The sequence below is a fragment of the Chrysochloris asiatica genome, unplaced genomic scaffold, assembly GCF_000296735.1.
Source record: "Chrysochloris asiatica unplaced genomic scaffold, ChrAsi1.0 scaffold00083, whole genome shotgun sequence".
Taxonomy (NCBI): Eukaryota; Metazoa; Chordata; class Mammalia; order Afrosoricida; family Chrysochloridae; genus Chrysochloris; species Chrysochloris asiatica.
This window is the reverse complement of record NW_006408601.1, coordinates 1,552,196-1,574,375: the sequence shown is the minus strand read 5'-3', so window position 1 is coordinate 1,574,375 and position 22,180 is coordinate 1,552,196. Positions and strand designations below refer to the sequence as shown.

At 43.0% G+C, this 22,180-nt stretch overlaps 1 protein-coding gene across 2 annotated transcripts in view; it reads right to left on the bottom strand.

Moving 5' to 3' along the window:
• Positions 1 to 22,180, bottom strand: part of TEAD1 (TEA domain family member 1 (SV40 transcriptional enhancer factor)) — a 226,911-nt gene that overhangs the window by 36,915 nt on the left and 167,816 nt on the right. Inside the window, exon 8 of one of the 2 annotated variants that reach the window (XM_006865767.1) lies at positions 9,774 to 9,947. The exons of the other annotated variant lie outside the window; for it this stretch is intronic. Within the exon in view, the coding sequence (XP_006865829.1) occupies positions 9,774 to 9,947 (174 nt within the window). The remainder of the gene's footprint in view (positions 1 to 9,773; positions 9,948 to 22,180) is intronic. 2 annotated transcript variants of the gene reach the window in all.

Genomic DNA, 22,180 nt, shown 5'->3' with positions numbered 1-22,180 from the left:
TGTGTCTACTGCTGTTGTCATTGTGCAAATCCATCTCATTGAGGGGTCTTCCTCTTTTTTGCTGACCCATCAATTTATCAAGCATGATGTCCTTCTCCAGGGACTGATAATATGTCCATAACATGAGAGATGAAGTCTTGCCATCCTGGCTTCTAAGAAGCATTCTGGCTATATTACTTTGAATACAGATGTGTTTGCTCTTCTGGCAATCCATGGTACTCTTAATGTCTTCTCCAACGTAATTCAAATGCATCGATTCTTCTATGGTCTGCCTTATTCAACATCCAACATTCACAGCAGATTTGCCTATGCTATATGACATCTGATTTCTTGACTGCTGCTTCCATGAGTGTTGGGATTGTGGAACCAAGCAAAATCAAGATTTTTGACAACTTCAATTTTTTCTCCGTTTATCATGATCTTATTATTAGTCCAGCTGTGAGGATTTTTGCTTTCTTTACATTGATTCACAATCCATCTTTGTATCTTCAACAGTAAATCCTCTTTGCTTTCAGCAAGCAAGGTTGTATCATCTGCATATCATAGGTTGCTAATGAGGTTTCCTCTTGCTCAGCATACAGACTGAATAAGTGTGGTGAGAAACTTGTTCCTGATTTTAAATCATTTAAAATCCCCTTGTATTTGCAAATATTTTAAGTCCTCTGCTTTCCGCAAGCAAGGCTGCATTACCTGCATATCACAGATTGTTATGCCTCTTGGTCTATGTACAGGCTCCTTATGAGCACAATTAAGTATTCTGGAATATCCATTCGTCACAATGTTATCAATATTTTGTCATGATTCACACAATTGAAATTCTTTGAATAATCATTAAAACACAAGTAAATACCTTTCTGATATTCTCTTCTTCCAGTCAAGATCCATCTGACATTAGCAATGATATCCCTAGTTCTATACCCTCTTCTAAATCTGGCTTGAATTTCTGGAAGTTCTGCTGATGTACTCTTGAAACCATTTTTTCAGTATCTTCAGCAAAATTTTACTTGCATGTGATATTAGTGATATAGTTTAATGATTTCCACCTCCTGTTGGGTCACTTCTTTGGAATGGACACACATACGGATCTCTTCCAATCTGTTGGTCTTCCAGTTGGTTGGCCAGGTAACTGTCTTCCAAATTTTTCGTCAAAGATGAGCGGCGGTCTCCAGCGTTGCATCAGTTTATTGAAACATTTCAATTTGCATTCTATCGATTCCTGAATTCTTGCTCTTTAGCAATGCCTTCAGTGAAGTTTGGACAACGTCCTTCAGTATCATTGGTTCTTGATCATATGCTACCTCTTAAATGGCTGAACATGACCATCTGTTTTTGGTACAGAGACTGTGTATTCCATATTCTTTTGAGGCTTTCTGCATCATTCATTATTTTGCCATGTTGTTTTTGTTCAATTATGTTGAGTCAATTCTGTACTGGGCTTCTGAGGAGTAGCTAGGGGGTTTGAACTGCTGACCTTATGGTTAGCATTCCATGCTTATTCTCCAGTGCCACCCCAAACTCCATTTTTAGCTCATAGAATCCTTCAATATTTCAAATTGAAGCCTGAGTTTTTTTCTTCAGTTCTTTCAGTTTGATTTCGTCCCTTTTGGTTTTCTAACACTAGGTCTTTTGCAGATTTCATTATAATACTTGACTGTCTTCTCAAGCAGCTCTTTGATATTTTCTGATCAGCTGTTTTACCTCAACTCCTCCATTCATTTTAGCTTCTGTACGCTCAAGAACAAATTTCAGAGTCTCTTCTGACATTCTTTTTGGTCTTTTATTTCTTTCCTGTCTTCTTAATGATCTTTTGCTTTCTTTCTGTATGGTGCTCTTAATGTCATCCCACAACTCCTCTGGTCTTTAGTTATTACAGTCCAATATGTCATATCTGTTCTTGGGATATCCTCTAAATTCAGGTGATCTATATTCAAGGTCGCTATGCGTCAGAACCGACTCTATGGCACCTAACAACACAACAACATAGTCAAGGTCATATTTTGGCTCTGGTGGACTTATTTTTCTTCAGCTTCAGCCTGAACTTGAACATGAGCAACTGATGGTCTGTTCTATCATAGTCTGCTCCTGGCCTTTTTTTTGGCTAATGGTATTGAGCTTTTCTACCATCTCTTCCCACAGATGTAGTCAATTTGATTCCTGTGTATTCCATCTGGTAAGGCCCATGTGTATAGTCACTTTTTATGTTGTTTAAAAAAGGTATTTATAATAATTAAGTCATTGGTCTTGCAAAATTTTATCACAGGATCTCCAACATCATTTCTAATACCATGGCCATATTTTCCAACTACTGAGTCTTTGTTTTTATTTCCAACCATAGATTCTAATCACTAATAATTATCAATACATCTTGATTGTATATTTGATCAATTTCAGACTAAGTTGGTAGAATTCTTCATTTTTATCATCACTGGCTTTAGTGGTTGGTGCATAAATCTGACTAACAGTGATATTAACTGGTCTTCATTGTAGGCATATGAACAGACAGAATTGTATTTCATGAATATTCTTTTTTACGATGCATATGATGCCCTTCCTCTTCCATTTCTCCTTCCCAGAATAGTTAACCCTGATTGTCAGATTCAAAATGGTCATACGAGTCCTTTTCAGCTCACTAAGGCCTAAGATATTGATGTTTATGCATTCCATTTCATTTTTGACAACTTCCAACTTTCCTAGATTCATACTTTGTATATTGCATGTTCTGATTATTAGCAGGTGCTTGCAGCTGTTTTGTCTCATTTTGAGTTGTGCCCCATCAGCAAATGAGAGTCCTGCAAACTTTACTCCATTCACGTCAATATTGTCAATTCTTCTTTTAGGAAGAAGCTCTTCCCCAGTTGTATTTTGAGTGCCTTCTAACCTGAGAGCTCATCTTTGGCACAATTTCTGACAATGTTGCACTGCTGTTCATAATGTTTTCATCTTCTGAAACTATATTTGACAATGTTCTACAGCTATTCATAAGGTTTTCAATGACTAACCACTCAGAACTAGTCCTTGTCCCCCTCTCCTTCCTCCTAAACTTGGTCTGGACACTCTGCTGAACCCTGTCCACCATGGGTGACCCTGCTGGTATTTCAAATACCAGTGGCATAGCTTCCAGAATCACAGCAACTCGCAAGCCACCACAGCACAACAAAATGACATATGAGTGGTGGTTTTCTTTATTAGCTCAATCACAGTTTGAGACTAAATCTTCTGGTTGTTCTTTCCAACTGGAGTTGTGTGGACAGCACGTCCCTCAGCGCACATGGAGGACGGACAGCCACAGAGGCTTTGGTGCTCAGAGTTGTTATTCAGCATCAGGCACAGAGACGTGGAGAGCTGTCCATGTAGCTGACCTTAGTCTTCAGCTCTCCAAAGGTCAAATGGATTCCAGCTGGCCCCATCATAAATCGCATTCTTAGCACAGACCATCAAGACCCCCAGGTAAACAAAGACCCTCTTATCAAGTAAAACATGCCGAAGTCTTACAGGTTATATCTCAGAAGTCACAGGCAAAGGCCAAGGTTCATTTACTAATTTATGGTACAGTGAGTGTCCATCTTCATCAACCTGCTTGGGTTTTTTTTATTAATAATTTAAAAACACAAAAAACTTTTCATTGTCAATTTGTCTTTGAACTCCTTTGTATTTATAATAATTTTTTTTCCCCCTTAAGTCTTTAACCCTTTCTCATTCTATATGTTGTTGAGTGCTGTGGAGTCAGTTCAGACTCATAGCAACCCCCTATATGGTTTCCAGGGAGCAGCTGTTGGGTTTGAAGCAGCGACCTTGTTGTTAGCAGTTCAGTGCTCAGCCTATAGCACCTCAGGTTAAACATACCATATCCACTCAATTTTTAAGACATACACATTGGTTCCCATTTTAACAGTTCTACAATTGGAGTCCTGGTGTGGTGCTGTGGGCTAATGTGCTGGACTGCAAAGTTGCTTTGAATCACAAGGTCGGCAGTTCAAGCTCACTAGATGTTCCTTAGAAACTCTATACAGAGTCATTGTGGGTTGGAACTGACTCAACAGCACTTAACTAACAAGAGCAGAAACATTTAGGAAGCTTCTTCTAACAGTTGACATAACCATCTTGCCCACTCCCACGTAGAGGAGGTTATTTGGAAGTGGCTGTTACTGTCTGCCCTTTGTGACCAGAGCCAGAGAAGAAGCTCTCTCATTGTTCCTTGTCACCTTAGTTACTTGTACAAGTTGTTGTTGTTGAAATTTAACTTAAATTTGAATGTCTTATTAAATACCTCAGAAAAATTACATGTTGGTGTAGCATTGAAATTGTTACTATGATTCAAGAGGAGTATGAAACCAGATTTGTCATAAGTGAAGCCAGTATTTGTTACTGGTAGATTACCATTCCTTCCCCGCCAAACTATAAAACAACGATCAGGTGCTGTAGCGCCACTAAGGAGGGACAATGTCCACCCACAAGTGCTCAGAGCCTTGTTTCATTTCAGCTTTGAGGTCTGCGCAGATGGGTTGTCAGTTACATGGCAGACAATGCAGTTAATTTTAGATAAAGAAAATGTCAACTGTCTTGGAATTGATCACAGAATTTCCCAAGCTAGAAGCGGTAGGAGTGATTCAGTCATGCACTGTGAAGGACAAAAACTCTAGCACAGCTTGCAGCTGACTTTCAAAAGACGTTAATTTCTAGTCATATGTAAGTTACTTAAGGAAATAAACAAAATTATGAACTTAAACAAATAACAAGTACAGATGAAACTAGTATTTTTGGATGGGCCTAAAAATTATGATCTCTGTCTTAAGAGTGTTCAATAATGTCAAGATAATGAACACTACTTTTAAAACAGCAGCATGTTATAAACAAATCTGTCTTGGAATATGTACAACCAGAATGTGCCTTTGAAGCAAGAATGATGAGATTTCGGTTCATATACTTTAGACATACAAGGGGGTTTCAAAAAGTTCATGGGAAGATTCAATTATCTTTAATTCCAATCTTCTATACACTTTTTGTGTGGATTTTGATTGTGTGGATCATGGCAAGTTATGAACAACATTGCAGAAAAGGAGGATTCTGGAACTCTTAATTGTAATAATGAAGAACCTATACATAAACAGGCAGTAGTTTCAATAGAACAAGGGAACACTATATGGTCTAAAACTAGGAAAAGTGTGTACCAGGGTTGTATCCTCTCATCACACTTATTCAATCTGTATGCTGAACAAATAATTTGAGAAGTTGAATTATATGAAGAAGAATGTGGCATCAGGATTGGAGGAAGGCTCTTTAACAACCTATTACATGCAAATGATACAAGCTTGCTTGCTGAAAATGAAGAGGACTTAAAATGGTTACTGTTGGAGATCAAAGACCACAGCCTTTGATATGGGTTGTACCTCAATGTACAGAAAACAAAAATCCTCACCACTGGACCAATAAATAACATCAAGATAAATGGAGAAAAAAACTACAGTTGTCAAAGATTTCATTTTGCTTGCATCCACCATCAACACTCATAGAAGCAGCGTCAAGAAATCAAATGATGTATTGCATCAGGTAAATCTGTCGTACAAGACTTCTTTTAAAGTGTTCAAGAGCAAAGATGCCAATTTGAGGACTAAGGTACACCTGACCCAAGCCAGGGTATTTTCAATAACCTCATATGCATGTGAAATTTGGACAATGAATAAGAAGATTGTAGAAAAATTGATGCATTTGAGTTATGGTGTTGGAGGAGAATAATCAAAGTACCATGGACTGGTAATAGAACAAATAAATCTGTGTTGGAAGAAGTACAGTCAGAATGCTCCTTAGAAGTCAGGATGGCAAGATTTCATCTCTCACACTTGGGACATCATCCTTGGAAAAAGTGGAGTGTCAGTGAAAAAGAGGAAGATCCCCAATGAAATATGTTGGCACAGTGGCAGCAGCAATAGGCTCAAACGTAGCAATGATTGTGAGGGTAGCTCAGGACTGGGCAGTATTTCGTTCTGTTGTCAGTACCTAACAACAACAACAATGAACTTCTTAAAGCCCCACTGTATTATCAGGAGGGACCAGTACCTGAAGAAGGACGTCATGGTTGGCAATGCAGAGGTCAAAGGAAAAACAGATGACCATCAATGACCTGATACAGTGGCTATAACAAAGGGGTCAGGCATAGGAGTGACTATGAGGATGTTACAGGACCAAACAGTTCTTCTGTTCTGTCAGAACCAATTTGACAGCATCTAATAACAACAACATGAACGTGTTATTCATAAACATTAGATCCCAAAATTATTGCACAGAATATCTACAGTGTGATGAAGATTTGGTATAATTTATTATTAGTACTTTTAGTTAATTTGGATTGAACTAATTCTTTTTATATCATTTTGATAATGTTTCTATAACATTTTGTTCTCAAGACCCTTTTACACACTTAAACATTACTAAGGATTTCAAAGAGCCCTTATTTACGTGGGGCTTTATCTATCCATATTTTCTTCTGTATTAAGAATTTTAAGTGATGCAATTTCTATCTATTTAATACTTCATTTAGAAACAACAATAGAGCTCATTACATCTTTTTTGGTTTTTTGCTGGTTATACCTATAATCACACATGACAATTAGTGAGAAGAGTAGCAGTGTTTTATATTTTGCTAAGCTCACATCCCGCTTCATGGAAAAGTGCTGGCTTTTCATGTCTACTTGTATATTCCATTTGAAAATTAATTACCTCATATAAATGTGGAACTGGGAAAGAGAAGAGCACTTTCATAGGCTTTTCAAACAATGGTGGTCGATTTTCTTTGATACTCTACCAAAATTTGACAAGTAGTAGTTCCTTAGAGGTTACCACAATGCAATGTAATCTCAAACCATATCCAGGAACTTTCCAGACTCTTTCTTACACAACATTTAAAAATTACATTAGTTAATGTTACTATAGATCCCATCAGAAAAAGTCTTTGGGTATTGGAAAGCTGTCAAGTTCAACAAGGTGAAGACAAGCTTTCTAGAATTCTAATTTTCACTTGAAAGCTTGAATTTTATCACTGGCAACAAACACTGTCAGTCAGCTGATTTCCTTAAAGCGACAGGTTCACTGAGCTCATTTTCAGTATGTACTTGAGGTGCAAGATGTAATAAAATGTATAAGGTGTAACTGATTTCTTTCTTTATTCCTTTAGCTGTGAGCGCACACCAATAATGGAGCCTGCAGACTTGATTCGCACTTGAGCATCAGCAGTTTTAGGCATTGCTTTTGTACCATCAATGTAAATATTGGCAGAGTGCAAGAAGCAAATGCATCTCTGCATCATAATAAAACAGTTTTGATCTTGCAGATCCTTTGAAGAGATATTGAAGACTGTGAAATCACACTTTGAGTAGCGCTGTGCTACCCTAATAATGGAGTACTAGTGTGGCACTGTAGAGTAAGCACTGGACTGCTAACCACAAGGTTGGCAGTTCAAACCAACCAGCCACTCCTCAGAAATACTATGTTGTTGTTGTTAGGTGCCATCAACTCAGCTCTGACTCACAGAGATCCTGTACAGGGTTTCCAAGGAGCAGTTGGTGGGTTTGAACTGCTGACCTTGTGTTTCGCAGTCCAGGGCTGATACTACAGCGCCACACCAGATGTCCCAAAAATAATATTGTTGTTGTTAAGTGCTGTCGAGGTGGTTCCAACTTATAGCAACCCTGTATAGGGTTTATGAGCTGCTGGTGAGATTGAACCGCTTATCTTGCAGTTCAAATCCATCTTGCAGTCCTGTGCATTAACCCACAGTGCCACACCAGGACTCCAGAAATAATGTACTGGATAGGAGCTCTAGTAACGTAGTGGTTATGAATTGGGCTGCTAATCTCATTGTCAGCAGTTCAAAACTACCAGTGGTTCCATGGGAGAAAGATGAGGCTTTCTGCTTCCGTAAAAATTTACAGCCTCCAAAACCCTATAGAGGGTCGCTATGAGTCGGAACCAAACCCACGGCACGTAACTAACCAACCAACCAATCACTCTGTAAGAATGGAGCAAGTTGATCCCTGACTACAATTCAAATCACTAGGTCACAGCAATCAATTTATAAAGGGGCAGGGGCTGCTTTTCAGGTTGTCCACATGGATCACTGACCCCAAGAACACTAAGTAGAACGTTACTTTCACAATCCAAATTTCAATGTGGAAGCATGGAAAATATAATCTAGTTACCATGGAAGGATTAAAAAAAATAATAATGCAGCAAATAAACTAAATTTACTATGCAAATTTCCCCAAGGAATTTAAAATAAGAACTTTTCTTTAATTCATCTGCTTGTTCCCACATTAGTTTGGGTTTTTATGCGGACACTTGTATGACATCGGGGATATGGTGCGTCTTAGGTTGGCAGACCCTGTTACCGAAGTTGATAGAATTGGTGGCCAGGAAACAGAGTGGAGGCATTAAAGGCCAACAGATCTGATTTCAAGTCCTCCAACCTACAAGTAGTTTGTCAGTTTTATAATCTTTGTATCTCTAAATATAGTCTCTCTTTTCTTAGTTGGAAAAGAGGCGAATTCCACCGAAGCCTTGAGTGGCCCGAGGAGGTGTGAAGCATACAGCACAGTTCCTGACCCATCAGGCAGGGAGGAAATAGGAGCTACCACTGTCAGGGTCCCCTGGAGGCATGCAGACCCACATCCAAACTAGGGTACAGAGTCAAAGAAAAAATCACTGTTCTGAGCAGGTGTGTGTGAGAAAGGTGCTCTAACCGGAGAACTGCCGATGCTGGCCAGGTGATGTAGCCACTAAGTAGGTTCCGACTCATAGTGACCCCATGCACAAAAGAACAAAGTACTGCCAGGTCCTGGACCAGCCTCATAATCGCCGTGATGGTTGAGCCCATTGTTGTGGCCACTGTGTCAGTGCCATTTCATTGGGATCCTCTAGTTGACCAAACCTGATGAGCTTCTCCAAGTACTGGTCCCTCCTGACAGAACAGCCAAAGGATGAGACAAAGTTTTCCATCCTCACTTCCAAGGAGTAGAGGTCGCAGAGGAGGAAGAAGAAAAAAAAAAGCAACCGGGGCACAGGAAGGAGGATGGACAAGTGGAAAAGAGGGAATTTGGCAGAACACTCACTGGCACCAGGTCATTTGGGGCTTTTCATGCGATGCTAAGAAAAACAGACAGTTGAAGAAAGTCTCGTGATTTCTGGGAAGACTGAGACACTGCAAACTCTCAGTGCTGACATGTGTATGCACTCCATGCCTTCTCTAGTGTTCCTGACAAGCAATCCCCTTAAACACTGAAGCAGGACCAACAAGGCTCTTCTCAGGGTGTGGAGCAGCACGCTCCAGTTGCTAAGGCAAACCGTTCTTGCAGGTTATGTTTTGGTCAAAATCATTTAGTGTCCTGACACTTGAAAAATCTTGACATATACAACTTTTTCTTCATCTAGTTCTTTTCTTGCCTCAGACTCTATACTCCAGTGGAACCTAGAGGTCACTTTACTCAATGGAGTGGGAAGAAACAGACAAGCGGGGAAAATAGGCTGTTTTCCACTGTGATTTTGTGAGCACTGAAGCCCTAAAAGGCTGCCTTCTCTCATGCCCACTGGCGGGGACAGGAGGTACCGCCTGGTGCACTGTGGGGAAGTACCGCGTGGCCAGCTGCAGCAGTGCGCGTCTGTGATCCCTCGGTGATTCTGCAAATGTCCATGATAGTGTAACAGGTTCAAGTGCGGGGTCAGGTGCCCCATACCACGCTTTCGTACAGACCAGAACCACAAAAATCACAGCAATGCTTACTCACCCAGAATTTTACCAGGAAGAAGGCATTCTGCGGGCCCTTTCCAAACAGTTCCTTTAAGCCACCTTTCTTTTCAGGAAATTTGTCATAAATCTGACGAATGTCCACTGATTCGAGCAATGGGTCACTGTAAGAATGGTTGGCATGCCCGATGTGCACGAAGAGGTGTTTGTTGTACTGTAAGAAATCAACAGAAGTATCTCCATTACAAACCCTTGGACCAAACTTTAAGTCTCCCACCCTAAGCTGAATAAAGAGCAATAGTATCAAAATTCCAGAATTACCTAGGCCTTTGAACAGCTTCAGGTCTGTATTTGAAAAGATGAAGATGTTAAGAAAAAACATTATAACAATCATTGTCTTTTGTTGGCGAGGGGATATTATTTTCTCACATACCTATAAAAGGGTCTCTTTGTTTCTTTGTCTAGATAGTAACAAAAGAGCAGCTTCGGTCACTCAACAACCAAGCCAATCAGAAAAATAAAGGCTATTAGCCCAGTTTTGCCTGACTTAGCTGAAAATGACAGCAACACCCTTCTGAGCCCATTACTTATAATAAGTCCAATATGAAATCGGTATGTAGAGCTAGCTAGCGTTATGCCCCAGAATGCACTGCTCGCCCCTACCAAGCATGTGGGTGTGCAAGCTCTGAGCCACCATCTGCACTTCCTTCACCCGACAAGCGGCAGAGGGCTGAGCCTTTTGCAGCAGGCAGCACAAGGTTTGGGTCAGGGGTGTAGTCCAAGGAGAGGCTCTACAAAGATGAACATCCCAAAACCAAACCCACTGCCACTGAGTCAATTCGGACTCAGAGCAACCCGACTGGGTGTCCCAGACTGAGGGTCTTTAAGGAAGCAGACAGCCTTACCTTTCTCCCCCAGAGTGACTGGTAGGTTCAAACCACCAACTTTTCAGTTAGCAGCCCAACACTTAATACACCGCACCTACAGAGCTCTGTATGTCACACACACATACACACAAAAAACCCCCACAGGTGACTCATTCACAAAACTAAACAACTAAATAAATCACATTAAAAGTCTCCCACACCTCATAATGTTACTTAACCTACATAGAAAGCCCTTTCTTCCCCTGCCTTGATATCCACCATAATAACTGAACAAGAAAGATGTGTGTCCAAGCCAATGGTTTCTCAACCCAGCATGCAAGAGAAGCACCCAAGGACCACTTAAAAATCACTAGTACTTGGGCTCCCCTCAGAGACTCATAAGATGGGACTCTTGTGAGTGAGGTCAGGCCCGGGTGCTTTCTCAAGCACTTAGGTGTACTCCACTCAGCAGTGAAGTTTGAGAATCACTGGTCTAGATATGGCATTCCAGATCCTCCATACCTGCCTCTACCACTGAAGAGGCAGTAACACCAGTTCAATAGGACACAGACAAAGATGTCTGGGGGACAGAAAATGGGGTCATCTCCCTTCTTCACCGAGCACTCCCTACCTTTCCAAATTTAAATCGGCATTTCTCCAACTGTTGTCTTCCTTCAGAGTGCTAATCTTACAGAGTGTTATTGGTCAAAAAAAACAAAAACAAAAACAAAAAAAACCCTAACCCTAAAAGAAGACCTATCCCAAACTCTTTCTACTAGGAGGAGTATGGGGTCTACACTCTGTCAGCTGAAGCACAGAACTTTCTTCCTACACTAATTAATTGTGACTAATGCCCTGGTGTGACGCTGCAGGTTAAGTACTGGCCTGCGAACCACAAAGTCAGTGGTTCAAACCCACCAGTCATTCCTGAGACACCCCATACAGGGTTGCTATGCCTCAAAATAGACTCCTCGGCACTTGAACAACAACAACCACAAATGTTCTGTGTGGGAGTCCTAGTGTGACACTATAGGATAAGCTCTGGACTGGTAACTGCCAGGTTGCTCAAACCCACCAGCTGCTCCTCAGAAACCATACACAGGGTTGCTATGACTCGATGGCATTCAATAACAACAATGTTTCTTAAAGGAGCCCTGGTGGTGCTGTAGGATAAGCACTGGACTGGTAAACTCACTAACCCACTAACCACTCTATGGGAGAAAGATGAGGCTTTATATGCTCGTAAAGATTTTCAACCTTGAAAACCCATACAGGGTACCCCATACAGGGTTGCTAAGAGTCAGAATTAGCTTCATGGTAGTGGAACAGGTGCTCTTGTTATTAAGTGCCATCAAGTCAGTTCCGACACATAGCGACTCTGCACAGGGTTTGCAAGGAGCAGCTGGTGGATTTGAACTGCCAGTTTTGCAGTCAGCATTTCAGCGCTTATCCTACAGCACCACACTAGGGCAGGGTCCTATGAGTCAGGGTCACTATGAGTCAGAATCAACTTGATATCTGTGCAATGTGTTTACTGTCTCTTAAAATGGGACCAGTGATGGTATCTATCTCATAGGGTTAAGATGAGATACTGCATATATAGGAGCTTACTAGTTGTTGTTAAGTGCTTGAGTTGGTTCCAACTCATAGCAAGCCTGTAAAGGGTTTTCAAGGAGTGGTTGCTGTGTTCGAACCACTGATCTTGTGGTTCAAACTGACCTTGTGGTCCAGTGCTTATCCAACAGTGCCACACCAGGACTCCATGAGCTCACCAGAGATTCTAGCACACAGCAAGCATGCAATGCACACTACCTATTACACTATGATTCTTATACATCCTGTAAGACAGACAGTGAATATTAGTAAATATTTTTTAATAAAAACTTTGCACAACCCAAAGTTTCCCAAACTCATTTGTCTTATAACAGAATGCATCCTGCAGGGAGTACTGGTTTAAATCTACAATCTGTTACCCACACAGTAGATTTCTGGTTCCATATATCACCCTCAGTGCTGTTGCACATGAGGGATGGGGGGCCAAGGCCCTCTTCTGTTCACTAGCAGTGTGATGTCGTTCACAAGGAATTAGGTATAATACAAAATAGGAACCTAGCAAGCATGCACATGATCACAGCTGCTGGGTGGATTTCAGTAAGACTTTAAACCTGCAAATGACAATGTCAGAGTAGAGCAATCCCGTGCCTAAAGAGATTAGAATAGGAAAAGCCATCGTTGTGAGGTTAGGGAGGTGAGGTGATGTGAAGTGCTGATCTTTGTGTAGATTTTCTCAAATATTGTCACATCATCTTTTCAATTCCAAGCCAACCAAGCCCACAGAAACTATGCATCAGTCACTACTGTGACATAGTTCCAGTCTCACTGGTGGTAAGCAGAGAACAAGTAACACAGTAAAGTTGGGGGCGCAGACACTGGTGTAAAAGGCAATCCGAGATGACAAGATGACGTGCCTCTGTCTCTGTTCACTCTGCAGTTATAAACATTACGGAATCGGAGAAGAGACATTGCTCCCTCACTATCCACTCAACTGTCATCTGCAGATCTATTCCTTCCACCTTCATTCACGAGTTCTACTCCAAGCTTCACCCAGTCCTCGGCTGCTCTGGGAGGCACCATTTCTGTCACTTCCTGTGCCTTGTGAAGGCAAGGAGTTGATGGGAAGAATGGAACACAAGCAGAGACTCGAGAATACCTGTGGCTCCAGTCTAACCTCCCACCTGAATTCTACACTCGCAGCTCTTTGTGCCTCACCTATGTGCATGGCAGAGCTGGGATGAAGTTCAAAAGTTATGAGACTTGGAATCCTTTTCTCTTGACAGTAAAAGGCTGCTGTACTGTATTCAGAGACCATGGCCCTTTCCTAGGCATTTCAGGAGGTCAGGACGGTGAGTAAAATGAACTGTGCACCAATGAGAACCATGTAGGCATGGCTGAGATGCCGAGTGTCAAATGTAAAGCTCACACACTCGGTTTGTTCCTAAGTACAATGGGGAGAATGCACCTGTAAAACAGGATTGTTTTGGAGATTGAAGGAAATAATGGAGAGAAAGTGTTAGCATAGAGTCAGGCCTATAAAAATGCTCAATAAGTCAAAACTGCTAAAATTCTTCTTCTTAGGGTTTTTCATCAGGTGAGATTAGTGACAGAATGAAAGAGCTGTCTTCTTTTAGCTAGGCCCTGCTGCCTGATGTTGTTGTTAAGTGCTGTCGAGTCGGTTCCGATTCACAGTGACCCTATATACGGCTTCTGAGGTGCAGATGGAGGCTTGAACTGCTGCCCTTAAGGTTCCCAGTCCTGCCTAGCAAAGTAAAAATAAACACAAATAAACCAAGAGCTGGGGGCAAGTGGGGGCTCCTGTGACAGTTCAAATCCTTGATTAATGGCCACTCTAATAAGCTCCTTACCTTGAGTTTCTGCCCCTGGCCTGAAAGAAAAGAATTCTAGAGTCCAGGGAGTGCTGACTACGTGCTAAGTGCTTCTTAGCTAGGTGACCTCAGGTAATCCTGCCTTCATAGCAATGCTGTGTTGTTGTTGTTGTTGTTAAGTGCCATCCTGTGAGTTCCAACTCATAGTGACCCTGTATAGGGTTTCCAAGGAGCAACTGGTGAATTAGAACCACCGACCTTGCAGTTCAAATTGACCTTGCAGTCCAGTGCATTAACCCACAGCACCTCATCAGACTGTAGGTGAGGTTTATTAGGGTCATTTACAGATAAGAAAACATACATTTAGCAATAATGAACTTGCTTTATGTTGTAAATCCCAGACTGTAGGTGGGCTTTATCAGTCATTTTACAGATAAGAAAACATACATTTAACAATAACGAATGTGCTTTAGGTCACAGATCTGAGAACAGCATTGGAACACAGACTAAAACTTGGGTCTGTTGATGCCACACCATCTTCCAGAAGAAAACGCCTTGGACCTTCAAACTGTTATACCGACTTTTTGTCTGAGAGAAATTGGATTTAAAAATGGAAAAGCTAAATCGTGTTTTTGAAATTCTAAGAAATTAAATGAGCACTCAGGACAAACATGATTCACACATGCACCTAATGGAGTCCTCCTCACAGGTTTCTATTTTGAGGAAGTGACCTTTGTGCACACGTGGCTGAGTAAACAGGGAAGGGAAAGCCTGGCTTTGCCAAAGGAAATCGGGCACTGCTTCTCCAAGGCTGGTGACTGGAAACCAAATCCTGACCACTGGCACCCCAGCGAGAGAGCGGCTTTATTCCTGTGCAGAGGTTACTTGTTTCTAAGAATACAAAGAGCTAGGGAAGGTATCCTGGAAACCACAGCACAGCAATGCTACAAACAGTCTCTCCCTCTCCCCTGCAACAACCTGGAGAGGGCCAGGAATCCCTCTGCCCTCAAGCCTAGAAGGCTGGACAGAAGAAACCTACTGATGATAGGGTTAGGTTCAAGGTTTCATGAAATTAAAACTCTAAAACCCATTTGGTGAGGTTCTACCTCCCACCCTGGCAGCTCTCCTTATAAGGGAAGAAGTTTAACGTGAACCCTGTACCTCCCTTATTCCTTCCCAATTACACCTTTTTTTTTTTCCCCAGCAGTGGAGAGTTCCCTAAAATTAAAGGTGGTACAGTTGTGGTTGATAGGACACAAAACAAACACAAAAGAAACAAATATCGGGGGTAATGTATGAAGACAAACAGGGCAAATGTCAATGACTCGTGTATACAAAGCCAAAGACTAGATTCCTCCAATATCAAAAGGTAAGAGTCCTCCTACTTTTGGTCTGCTTAATAATAAAAAATAAAAATATAAAAAACTCCCATCCCACATCCCTGCATACACTCAGCACACACACAAATGACCACCAACGAATTAATGGCAGCAACAGAAGGGGTACTCACTCTGAATATGTCTTCTTTTGTGGATTTTAGCAGAACAAATCAACACACCCACCATTATGTGCCAGGCACAGGGAACCCATATGTAAACAACGCAAAGGCCTGTCTTCAAGGAACTTTCTAGTCTATGACTTAGAATCAACTCTATGACAGTCGTTTCTGGTGTTGGTAAGTGGTAAGAAAATAAATTTCTGTACACTAAAGCCATCCCCTTATGGTATTTGTTATAGCAGCACTCAATCATTAAACCAAACCCAACGTCATTGAGTGGATCCCGACCCATAGCAACCCTGTATAGGGTTTCCGAAGCTGGAAATCTTTACTGGGACAGAAAGCCTTATCTTTCTAGAAAATTAAGACAGGCATCGACAAATTGAACAAATCTTAAAAAGAGGCAATAATATACCCCATGGGGGGGAGGGGGGCGGCGGCTTACAATTAAGTTCTTGTTAAGTGCTGTCGAGTTGACAGTGACCCTATATAGGGTTTCCAAGGAACAGCTGGTGAGCCTGAACCACCAACCTTGCAGTTCAAACGACTTTGCAGTCTGACACGTTAGCCCATAGACTCCTTACAATTAAGTAAGTGGTCCTAATCACATTAATGATGCTGTGTTTACTCTGGTTAGTAATGTAAACACTGAACATTACTGAAATCAAAATAATTGTGGTACAGTCACACTGTGGGGCTGGAAGAAGTGAGTCTGTGAGAGGCTGTTTTGCTAAATTGATACAGCCAGGTCTTAAGTCTTTTCACAGTAAGCTGTCAATGGATAATGTCTAAAATTGATGGATCAAGATGCACAGTATACATGTGTCATTTAGAAATACAGAGACAAGCACACCAAGAAATGGATGGAAAACTTGCAAGCTACTGCCGTCCCTAGGGAGCAGAACTGGGAGGTGGGGAGGCATGGTGCTGGGGTCCACTGCTCTTCCTGGTAGGACACGTGGGCTGTTACACTACACACACGTTACTTTATTACATTAAATAAACACCCAATCAAAAATGATCCTGAACATCACGGAGATTCTTGAGGAAGGAATTATAAAGGAAAACAAATATTACGAGTGCTGCTTCAGGATGTTATTCTACTTGGCCACAAGTCCCCTGGACACTAAAGGAACCCAGTCAGATCGCAGAGCCTTCCTTGGGCCCAAATACTCAGGAAAACTAAACAGAAGCTGAGACTCGCGTTTATTTGTAGGGCTTACCAGAAAGATGCTGTCCCAGCAGACCCTGCTTAGATTGAAGACTCCCCACAGCTCCGTAGCACCTGCCACCTTAACACAGGTGTGCACACTGGCCTGTAGAAATGCTCCTTTTCTCTTATTGTTGGTATAAGCCCGCTAGTTACTCTGCAAGCTGTTGTTGTTAAGTGTCGGTTCTGACTCACAGCAACCCTACCTAGGGTTTCTGAGGCGCCGCTGATGAGTTTGAGCTGCCAACTTACGGTCCTGGACTCCTGTTAACTCTTGTTGTTGTTGTTGTTGTTGTTGTTAGGTGCCATCAAGTCGGTACTCATAGCGACCCTATGAACAGCAGAATGAAACACTGCCAGGTCCTGGGCCAACCTCGCTATTGTTGGCACGCTTGAGCCCATTGATGCTGCCGCTTTCCATCTTGCGACGGGGGTGGGGGGTGTCTTCCTCTTTTTCTCTGACACTCCACCTTACCAAACATGATATCCTTCTCCAGAGACTAGTCCCTCCTGACAAGTGATAAAGGTGAATGTGCCCCTAAAGTGGCCTAGGAGACAGTCGTTCACATACCTTGGTTTAAAAAAAGACTCTCCTCCTCCCCAACCCTTAGCTCTCCTGTTTTCTTTGTTGCTGAGGCTTCAAACTGGTTCACTGCAGTTTGAGTCCAGGCTGAGAATTAGTTTTTCTACCCCATACATACTGGATCAGAATCTACATCCTAACAAGATCCCTAGGTGTTATATATAGGTGCACAGATTACGTGATCTGAAAATCTTGTTAAGATACAGACTGTGGTCCCATATATATCTGGGATGGAGATGTAAATTATCAGCATGGGGTTCGAACCAGAATGAACCGGTTCAAAGCCCTGTTAGCTACTCAGGAAGGCAGCAGAGACAGAGAGGAGTGACTTTGGAGTCAGACCAGATCTGGGTCTGGACCCTGGCTCTTCACTGAGTCAGCCAGGACAAGCAATTTAAGTTCTCTCTGCTCCAGTTTCCACATCTGTGCTCTAAGGCAGCAGTAACAGTACCGACCTCACAGGAGGCTTACCAGTTTATTGAGATAATACACGGGAAGTACATAATGCTGTGCCTAGCCGGGAATTGATCATTATTATCATGACTTCCTCAAAGTCATAATAATCCATGGCTTTGGATGGGATGACGTGAACTTAAGGCGGACCCTATGGTGATGGTGGCTGTGTGCCGTGGAGTCAGTTCCAACTCATAGCAACTCTGCACAGGGTTTCCAAGGCTGTCAATCTTTACAGGAGCAGGAAGCCTCCTCTTTCTCCCACAGACTAACAGGTTGTTTCGAACTGCCAACCTTGAAAGTAGCAGCCCTCCGCATAACTCCTACACTACCAGAGCTCCTTAAGGCTGCTCCTATAACTGCAATTAAAGGGCGAAGGGAGGATGTCTCAGGCACAACAGTTAAGAACTTGGCTGCTAACAAAAAGGTTGGGAGTTCAAACCTACCCAGTGGTTCCTAAGGAGAACAGACCTGGTGCTCAGTTTCTATAAGGATGACACCCTTGGTCTATCACATGGCATCACTAGGAATTGGGATTCACATGGCAGCACACATAGGGTGACCCTATTGTTCTGATATTACCACTGGCTAACGAAACTCAGTGAGAGAAAGCTGAGGGTTTCTACGTGTCAGAACTAAGTCCAGGGCACACCACCACCTCCACCACCACCAGAACTCAGGGGAATGTGGTGGCTCTGTACAATAAGCACTGGACTACAAACCAAAAGGTCCAGGGTTCGAGTCCATCAGTCACTCCACAGAACTGACTCAACAGCACATAACAACCACCACCACCACTGAAACTCTGGACTCCCGGTGTGACGTTGTAGGTTCAGCACTGGATTGCGAACCACAAGGTTAACGGTTCAGAAACCTGTACAGGGTTACTATGAGTTGGAATTAACCTGATGGCTTTTAACAACCACCACCACTAGAACTCACGGCAGACACTAGGAACCAAGTGCACACCTCGTGACCTTTCCTAATCTGGACCCTTCATTTCCTATCGGCACCTCTCTCTCCTGACACCTTCTCAGAAGCCTGCAAAGTCTTTCCTTGCTAACCTAACGGGGACTGCGGAACACGGAAAGGCATTCATCTTTGCAAATGAGACAAAACCAAACTTTAAAATCTGGTCACTGGGGTTTTCTTTTCTTTTCTAAACACTGCTAATAAGTACTATTCCAGCACCTTCCAGTGCTGAGGTAGTTCAATGTTTACAGACAAAGAAGAGCAAGGCCTACAAACAGCTAGTCCACAAGCCTCTTCGCTGCTCCCTCCCTAACATGTGCCCCAGTGCTGCACTACACTGTCTGACCTGAAGATGGCGATCTTTTCCTAAACTTGCTTCAAAAATGCCAACTATTTGAAGAACGCAGTCAAACCTTGACAAATGACTGCTGTCAAATAATACCAAGAGAAAAATTATAATCCACTTAGGAATTTAAAGGAACCAAGACAAATAACTCATGTCAAGGGATGCTAATGTACAAGTTGAAACAGAACAAGGACGAATCACCAACAGTTGCTTTCTGTCAAGTTCCTGCCAAGGCTCTGTACAGCCATCCCCCCAGGGTAGCCTGGACATTGGATGTCACTTCAGGGCCATATGGGGACAGGGAGTGGCTACACAGCCAAGCCCCAAAAAGTGACTTGCCCACCCAGCCCCTCTGGGGGCCCAATCTGGACTCCTTAGTGACCCCACCAGTGGAGAAAATTAATGAGTGCTGCCTCTTCAGCACACTCCCCTCCCACAGGCTCCAGCCCCCAGGTGTTGCTTCTCTAGAGAAGCATCTTTACAAATAAGCAGCAAGGAGACAGTGAGCTCTTCCCTCCAAGATCTAGCTCCATGGGGTAGGTGTGTCTCCTGGTAGAACACACAGAGAGCCACCAGGGGGAGGGAGGGAGGGAGGGAGGGAGGGAAGAAAGGCAGGCATGCAGGGCTCTGACCTGCCAAGGAAAGCAGATGGAGCCTGGCCGGGCCACTGTGAAATGTCTATAAAATCCGGATTTCCAGATGCTTTCAATCGCCTCAAAAAAGGAATGACAAAAGTGAGTCAGGGCCCACAGCAGCTAGTGACTGTGAGAGTGAATCACCCAGGAGACAGGCTGCTGCCCATGAGGGCACACTGGGCATGCATGAGTGGACAGAAAGAGCCTGGTTGTCACTGCAGGACACACCACAGTGGTCCTCTGAGTCCTCAACTGGAAATGCCACTGGAAGACATTCTATCTCCTACATCGCATGTGTGGAAAAACTAGGGAACAGCCAATCATCAGATCACTGCAGCCAGTTCTCTGCCAAGAGGCTGAAAGGTCAATTGTACTTTCTGGCCATTTACTCTAAGCATGTGAGGCTTACATGAACAACATATGGGTTAGCATCCAGGCACCATTATTCTCTAAGTGTGTGACCTGAGAAAAGCTGCTTAACCATTTTGGGCCTGGACATCTCCATGGGTTAATGTGAAGGTCAAGTGAAACAGTCCACAGGAAAATTCACTGTGAGCCAGGAGGAGCTATCCAGGTGCTGGTTTACAGGTGAACTGCAAGACCCACTTGCAAGTGATGGGGGAGAAGCAGACCAGAAACCAGAACTGCCCAACAATTTCCCAGGAATACACCATACCACCCAAAGGTGTAGCAGCCACCTCTGTAGACACCACAGAGCCTGCAAAAGTCTCCAAAGAAAGCGTGCCCACCTTCACCATGCCCAGGATAGAGACAAGGGTCCTTGTGGCAATCTAATCCTCACACACAAACCATCTTCCTTCTTTACTCCACAGGCCTCATTAATGTCATAAACCCTTGGAGTTGCACTGATCACATTTTCCAAACCAAAGTCAGGATCTGTGGTCTGACAAAGGAATTTCAGTTGGTCAGAATTTAGGCCTCTGAAAGCAGCTATGAAGATGTGAAAATTCAATCTTCCTAGGGCGCACACTGCCCAACTGCCTTTATGGAGAAGACGGAAGTTATGAGCAGAAGTATGAGGAGCAGAACTTCACTGCCAGCGTGCCCTGAGGCCGGCTGACCCCTGGAGGTAAGAACTGGGCTCCCTTAGGTCTCCCCTCCCACCAGCACAGCTAGGAGGCTCTGTTGCTTCTAAGGACCTTTACATTTTTTGCCACTTTGAATAAAATGAGGAGTTCAGTAAAATTTCTTGCTCTCAGCTGAGGAACTGCTAGCACCCAAGACTAGTACCACCTTCAGGAATTCTCTCCCGTCTCAAACCTGCCCACCCTTCATGGGACTGGCACAGTGCCTACCTTGACCGGACACCACCTTGAATCAGTAATAGCAGTGCCAGTTCTCCCCTCTCCCCCAGTTATGGGGACAGTGACCTTCTCACACACCTGTGAGATACGGCCAGGAAAAGCACTTGGTAAAAGATAAAGATGTCCATCAATGTTTGCGTTTGCCTTCCCCAAATCTCTCAAACCATGGATTTTGGATTCAGACAAATATCGTTTCAATTATCCTGGGCCAAGTTAAGCTTCCTGAGCTGCTTTGCTCTCAACACCTAGTTCAACTCATCTATGCTCACGGCTAGAAGTGATGATGTTATGACCAAGGCCTGCCAGCTTCACACAATCCTGCTTTCTCCTCTAGTCCTTGCCTCTCAAAATGTTAAACTCCCATTTCCCATTTAATATCTTCTTTCTCCCACAGCTGATTAATTCCTCAAATTGTTTCTCTGTCTGTGCCATTTGCTACTCTCTATTCCTTCAGCCCCGGCCCTGCCCTGGTTCAGGTCCTGGTCACCAATCACTTGGACAACTGCAGTAGCTCAGTTCCCACCTCAAGACCATCCTTTATCCTGCTGAAGCCCTTTCCTTAAACACCCCTCAGAACACATCCCTTCTTTAAGAAAAGGGGCAGCCACTGAATAGCTATCATCTTGTCTAGATAGGTCTGGGGAAAGGAGATGGGGATAAGATTCGAAGATTCAGTAGTGAATAACTGTTATCATGACTAATCGCGACTGTCACAATTGTAAAGGCAGAAGTTTTGTAACAAAAAAGGGGAATGGTTAAACTTGCAGTCCAGAAACAGAGGACCCTAGGACCATCAAGAGAGGAATGCACAAATAGAATGCGGGACCTTATCCAGAGAAGCAGCAGCTCCAGAGATGGAGGCAGAGATGGAGGCATGGAGAGGGGTTCCGGCTGAGGACTCTAGATTCATCAACTAAGAAGAGAAGGACTAAGAACTGGTGGCCAGGAGCAGACTTGCAGAATGTGCCCTTTGGAAATGTAACTTACTATATATGCCTGAGTGGGTTTTTTTGTTTGTGTGTTTTTTAAAAAAAGCTAAAGTGGATAGAGAGAAATACTTTTAACTGATGGTAAATGGAAGGGATTATAATCAATGTAATGAAACAAGTTATATGAATTGTTGAATGCGAAACTGATGATGTGTCCTGTAAACTTTCACTCAATCCACAATAAAAA